Source organism: Aphelocoma coerulescens, chromosome 1, assembly GCF_041296385.1.
Source record: "Aphelocoma coerulescens isolate FSJ_1873_10779 chromosome 1, UR_Acoe_1.0, whole genome shotgun sequence".
Taxonomy (NCBI): domain Eukaryota; kingdom Metazoa; phylum Chordata; class Aves; order Passeriformes; family Corvidae; genus Aphelocoma; species Aphelocoma coerulescens.
Window position 1 is genome coordinate 69,371,220 of NC_091013.1, and position 7,164 is coordinate 69,378,383.

Here is a 7,164-nt window from a genome sequence, read left to right on the forward strand (position 1 = left end):
GGGAATCAGGCTTGCTATCTGTAAAGTGCCATTTTTAATAACATAAAACCCTCTGTAAACTGAATATTGGTAAATACAGGCAGATATCTAAAATAATTTAAAATCTCCCAATCTTTGAGTAAAAAACCCACAACTGATTTACAAACTATAAATAAAACTCACTCATGCAAACAACTTGGCACTAACCCTCTTCCACATGTAATTGAAACCAGCTGAGGAATTGTGTCTCTAAAAAGGGGGGATGTCAAAGAGTAAACACAAACTTAAGTGCAGCAATATGAATTCGACAGTTATGTATATGCAATACTTGTCTTTGTGTTCACTCACCAACACAGTACAAAGCACATATCAAATTGATTTGATTTTCTTTCTTTTTTGCTTTCATTTTAGCTAAATTTTATGCTGGAAGTTACATGGTGTGCTAAAGCCTTTTGTATTTGGAGGTCTGGGTTCAAATCCACATGATTAATTTGTCCCCTCGATGTGGTCATTTGCACGTCTCCAAATCACCGTGTAACTTGACTTAGTTATACCTTGTGCCTGAGGGACTAAAAATACCATGAGTGTCTCACTCCTGGACTGAGGTGCATTGCTAAGTTTGAAGTACTCTCAAAAAAGTGTCTTGATTCATGAATCAATCACACACACATATATATACATATATATATATAAATATATATCGAGTATATATAGAAATATGTATATATTACCTGAGAAACCCATGGAAAATAAATTAAAAAAGAGATGAGACTGAAGGGCTGCCTGGCTTGTGCCACAAGCAATGTTTAATGGTCATTTTTACAGCAAGGAAACCTGTCAACATATAAAGGTCACTAGCCAGAAGTTTAAGGAAATAAAATAAACTTATCTAGGTGTGAACATTTAAATTTGTGCATAAAACTGTGGATATAAAAGAATGTACTGGAAGAAAAAATACTGGTGTTTCAATACATATATGCATCTAATTCCACACACTACATAAAGCTTCATGAAAATTGCTAACAAATTGCAAGTATGCTCCTGCAGAATAAAAGCAAGCAAAGGGAAGAGTTTCTTAGATTAATGCGTGAACAGCTGCATCCCCAGTTTAGTCTCCTGGCTGGTATGAATAATGTATGGACTAAGAGGCAAAATGAACATTAATGTTCTTTTATTAATGAAACTAATATATATCTATATTTGGTGGCCAGCAGTAAATTAAGACAAGTGAAAAGAATAACAGTCACTGCTCACTTTCATAAAATGCAGTTACTTTAATCCAGTAATTATTGACCTGACAGAAAATATCAGCCCACAGCTAAAATAAGACGCTTCCTATTGCAAATCCAACATCTATATCAAAGGAGTTGTACTTTTTGAAAATCTGTTCATAAACACACAGTGCCATGTTTTCCAAGATAAAAAATGAATTTGCATGGCTCAGCAGTCCTGTAACTTCAAGTGGTAGAAATCAGGATGAAGACACTCCTTAAGGAAAAATCCTGGAAAAATACCAACTGCACCTTAGTATGTCAATGACAGAAACAATGATTTTAAAATAATACTCTGTTACTACAAATTACATGCATTTGCAGAAATGGCTCGGTAACCATTTGGTACTGGGTGTCAGGATTACTAAATGTTGATGCAAAATACATTAGTGCTTAATGAAGTACTTCAGACCCATCAGCACCAAACTATTAGAGGCAATCTACTTATCTGCTGCCGGGTAAGAAGCTCTACATTTTCTCTTATGGATTGCAGGAAGACAGCTGCATATCTTAAATATGAATGCTATCTTCACATTTTAGTTCCCATTACTCTCATATAGTGCTCAAAGTTCTCAGTCTCTAACCTAGAGCCGGGAAAAATAAAATGTCAAAATGTGATAGTGAAAATCTGGGATTTGCAGCCATAAGTGCACTTCAGATCCTCTTATTATTTATTGAAAGAGTAGCTTGAAGTAGAAATGCCCTGGAAATCCATAATGGACTGGTTCATGCACCGGTGAACCACCCAAATGAACAGCAGGTGAAAGAATACATCTGTTAAACCAAGGCAATGTGTGTAAGAGGCCTTTGTTACAAAAACATCAATAATAATTAAAAAGCAGATTTTTGGAATATGTGCATGAGTAAGTACAGTAGGTGAAAATTACACTTACAAAACACATACAGTCAATATTCAAATGTATCTATCTTACCATCTTCTCTGCATTCCAAAGGATGGATCTATCATATTTTGAAATTCTTTTGAGGTAAAAAGTAACCGCGACATCATTAAATGAAAAACAACATTTTTGCAGAATGTAGAGCCACTATACCATCAGTAGTGTATTACATACTGAAAGTGTCAAATGTCATTGCAACATTGGGCAAAAATAAGCCTGTTCTTGAAAGTTCTGTAGGGCCTGAGCACTCTGTGGCCAGAAGTGCCCCATTTTGTAGCTCTGACATGGTAAACACTAAACATTAGACTATGACCTGTGTATTTTTGCTTTCACTAGATAAATACTGACTTCTTTGACTCTCTGTGACTTTGTAACTTTTTATTCAATAAGCCCTTTGGGTGAGATGGGCTCCGGATGTCTCTCAGCCCAGGAGAGTAACCATAATAATGACCTGGAGTCTAGAAGTATGCCTTTACAAAGACCAATTAAACCAAATCCAGGGCAAACACTGGATAAAAATGTAAAGAAAAACACAGTCACAAAATATCTCAGGAACATTCTGAAGGGTTAGGAAGCCAGATATATTTTGCCCTACAAACAACAGCAGCATAAGGTGCTAGATGAGGTGAGACAGGGTTTTTGCTTAACATCTTTTATTATTGAGGCAGGGAGTGCTTTTATGTACATTTAAACAAATAGATTTAAAGAAAAGTCTCTAAAGCTTTTCCAACAATCATGGGAAAATAATATCTTGGGGTTTATTTTTAAAGACATCTTTAAAAATATGTCCTGGTACCTAGTTATCTGTCTTCTTTATAAAGAGCAATATCCTAGGCAAAATTTCAAACCAATTTTCTTATACATTCTCTTATATGTAAGTTATCTAAATTTAAATACCTTCAGATTTTACATATACATTTGCCATTCTCATGTAGCAGGTTTTAAAAATAAATTCTGAATTTAATACAAGTATTTTTATTTATTCAACCAGAAATGTTTAAATTTCTCAGGGGAGAGTGTGTATTACCACAGGATGATGTGATGTGGTTTAAACTTTAAATAAATGCTTATTTCCTGTAAGCATAAAAAAATATCCTTTAAATGGAAATCTGTATTTTATAGAGTGGTAATATATGCCATTCTTTTCAATTTTCACACAAAATTACATACTGTAAGCAGTATATACACTGTGTGTAAAAGATCTAGGTATTCTTCTGTTTCACATTAAAAATAATCAAAAACTGAATTGGTTCAAGGCTAAGAAACATAAAAGGCATTGAAAATACTAATTAGAGCTAACCAAAAGATAGCAGTAAACAAAGAAATTTTCAGCAGATGAGAGGTGTTGGATCTTGTAGTAATTATTATTTAAAATATAGGGATGAACTTATCTAAGTGGATCATTTTACCCTTTTAAAGTAGTGCTATATAGGTTCTAGACACAAAAATAATAGTGCAGCAATATAGCCTAACTAAATGCATTTGCTGTAGAAGTTCTGTATTCCTGTCCATCTTCCTGTCTCTGTTACATCATTATTGAATGCTGGTTGCATTATTTGAAAACATGAATTGCTATAATGCTATTCTGCACCAGTATTATGGATTTAGTTTTCATTTCAGTCTCAAAAATATGTTGGCTATAAATACATCTCTGCTCTCCTATGAGGCTCACACTGTAACTGGTAAATTTTCTAGAGAAATCAGTCATGCATATCTTAAGAGAGCACAATAAATCCTTTGAAGCAGAATAACCTTTTGGCTGCATTTCTTTAAATAGACCTTTTCATAATTTGGACAAATTTTACAAGCCTTACTAGTGAAACCTATTCAGTTCTCAAAGTTATCTTTGCTTCCAGTGGCATGATCAGATACTTGGTTGCATTTTGTATGTCATCTTACTGTTCACCTACCTTTTCCCATTTTGCTTTTTCCAAAACAGTCAGGGATTGTGATTTCAGGGGGCAGCCCTGCTTCAGAAGCAGATAAGCATGTGTCAAAGTGCTCTTGCTGAATCAAGGCCATCCTGTTGAACTTAAAATTTTACAGCAATTTCAAGGACTGTAATCTAAGATCCCATAATCAAGAAGACAGCAAAACCTTGTCCCATGCTTGAAATTGATAGTCAGACTAGGGCCCCCCTTACTTGGGTTGAAGTTTCACCTCATAAATGTGCCAGAAAAGCAGAGAAAAGAATGTGACTAGAAGTTCCAGCCATCTTATTAAGAATTGCATTTTCAATAATGGCAGAATGATCAAAAAATAATGCCCATCAAGTGAATATTGCTCTTTCCCATTCCTAGATACTTAGCTAGACGTGGATAAAATTAGCAGAGTATTGAATCCAGTAGACCTTGGTTAACAGGAAGAGACAGTGTGGTCAGGCTAAACAGGTCTTGCCGTCAGAGCTCTTCAGCGTTCTCCCTAAGAACATCCATTGAGCGGCATGATGTGTCAAGGAGCTGGTCTAGCTCCCTTTGGTGTTTGTTTTTCTCTCTTTTCTGACAACTTCATCACAATCCATCTTTGTTACCTGATTGCACTGACTTGAACATGGGTGAGTGTGTATCAGCCTCCATTAGGTCAAATCAAAGACAAGTGTACATCTCTGCCTTGCCTGTAGAAACAGATTTATACTTTGAGAAGAGTGGGGGGAAGGTCACTTGGTATTTGACTTGAAATTTGAATCTGTTAAAGGATGAAATTAATAACATCCAGAAGTAGAACATATGGCATCCATATATATGGGACTGTATCTGCTTGATGATGTCACGCTACCTCTTAAGATTTGGGAAATGCACTTTTTAAAGCATTTAGCTGTGTTGTGGGCTCAGCCTTTCAGACCTGACTGAGACAGAGCAGGTTTAATTTGGTCTGAACATTTATTATCCCTGGTATTTGCAGGCCACATAAAACTTCATGGTTTTCATTATCTTTGCATTTCACACACAGCCTAATTTCATTTATTCTTATTTTATGCCCCTGCCAGACCACCGCTCTTGATAAGGAGAGGCAGGTTTTCCGACGAAGACGCAACCAGGATGTGAGGGGACGTTATAAGGCTCAGCAAGCTCCACCTGAACTCAACTCCGAGTCAGAAGACTATTCACCAAGTTCATCCGAGACTGTTCGCTCACCTAACTCACCCTTTTAATAAAACACTTTTTCTCAAAAGTCTTGGCTTTAACCCTTTGAGACCCTGAAACTGCTTCAGGCCTGTGTGGCGTGATTACAGCTGATCTATCCAGCAGTAAACACTGGGATGGTGGAATACAAAAGGGTGCTCACAGAATCTTTGTAAGAATTATTTCCTAATTGATTGAAATACTTGTTCTCTGTTTAGATTGCAACTTGCTGCTAATATGATCCTCAAAGGGTTAAGGCTATTTTGCTTTTTTGTTTAAAGATAGAAGCAGTGAATGTTTTCATCAGTGGAGCTAGGAACTGCAGTATGTAATTTTAGCACATGTTAACCCTCTGAGTAAATGATCACCTTAAATCTTGACAACCCATATTAGGGTTTTATTCTGGCTTTTTTGCTTTTATACGCACATATCTTTTATAGTATCCTGAAGTTCCTTGCCTGTTTCTGGCCAAAAATATATCAAATGTACTATTGCTTGGGAATTATAAATATAGGCCTAAAAATGAAAATAAAATTAAACTAATGGTATCTTCTACAACAGCTCATTCCAAACCTTCATCGTACTTCCACATGGAGTGACTGTTATTGGACGATATGATGCAGGGCTAAATGGGAAATTCAGTTAGGGCATCCTCATGGTTTACAGAAGATGACATGATGATGGCCACAAAAGGTTGCTTCCATATAGTTTGCTGCTAATGACAATGTTGAGTCTTGGGAAATTGCTTGAGGACACATTCTGTCATGTAATAGTATGTAATGATCTAGTGGAGAAGTTCCTGGTTCCTTTGCATCACATTCAGGAATGTACAGGCATCCTCTTGGCATGACCTGGTTATTCCGGCAGAGCCATTTAAAAAAATTAACACTGATAAGCATTATCCTTTAAATAGCTAGAGTGCTTCTAAATCGGGGAAAATACAAGTCATTTAATATATATATGTAAAGCCTAAACTGAATTAGCAAAATTTTGTCTTTAGAATGGAAAAACTAAAAATGATTCACCAATTTTATTTGGAATATTTAATAAAATGGGCATTTACACAGAGTATATATATATTACTGGTTTGTTAAAACCTCAAGACAACATTATAGCTTTTCATTTGACCATTATTATAAAGTTGGCTTCCACAGAAATATTACAGTGTGTAGACTTTTGCTTCAGATGTGATAATTTGAAAAAAAAAAAAAAAGATGGCTCAGAATTTCACTTGAATGAAAGAAGCAACTTTCAAAATCATGTTCTAAAATAAAAAGCATTGTGAAATTTATAGTTTCTCTTATTGCTCATATAAAATGGAAGTTTTCTTCTCTAAAGTTTTCTCACAGTGTTTTTTAAAAGTCACGTGGTTTCCTCTCTCTCTCTCTCTCTCTCTCTTTCTCTCCCCCTCTCTCTCCCCTTCCCCTTGCCCTTTTTCTCGCTTTCTTTCTTCCTTTCTTTTTCTTTCCTATCATACAGCCAGAAGTATCAATATACTGCCCAAAATGACATGCAGATTTTCTCATCTTTCTGGGAAGTATAAATAAATTTTTCAGGAACAGGGCAAGTTGCCCAGAGTATCATTCCCGTTCTGAGTTGTGTTTGTTCATGGAACTGTCCATATGAGCAGTTATGGCAGCCAACGTGTACCTGCAGCTGGTGGGGGCTAATATAAAGCTCTTTTGCACTTCTATCTGGAAGGATCAGTTGAACTGGTTTTCAAGAAACATTGGAATTCTTCTGTTTCTCCATCCTACAAAGTGCATCTTTCATTTCCTCAGACATGAAAATTTATATATTGAAAGGTCTGAAAATTTTAAACACAGGAATTTAATCTTGTGAATCTTCACACAAGTGGTACAAGTATTTCATATAGAATGTTTTTTAATCCAC

General features: G+C 35.6%; 1 protein-coding gene across 2 annotated transcripts in view; it reads left to right on the forward strand.

Moving 5' to 3' along the window:
• The window catches only part of DCLK1 (doublecortin like kinase 1), a 234,368-nt gene extending 227,810 nt beyond the window's left edge, over nucleotides 1–6,558 (forward strand). Inside the window, exon 18 of one of the 2 annotated variants that reach the window (XM_069012096.1) lies at nucleotides 5,136–5,278. In XM_069012096.1, the coding sequence (XP_068868197.1) occupies nucleotides 5,136–5,193 (58 nt within the window). In that variant the 3' untranslated portion in view covers nucleotides 5,194–5,278. Of the gene's footprint in view, nucleotides 1–5,135 lie in introns of both variants that reach the window. The other variant, XM_069012095.1, reaches the window with a different exon arrangement.
• Nucleotides 6,559–7,164: the final 606 nt, after the last annotated feature.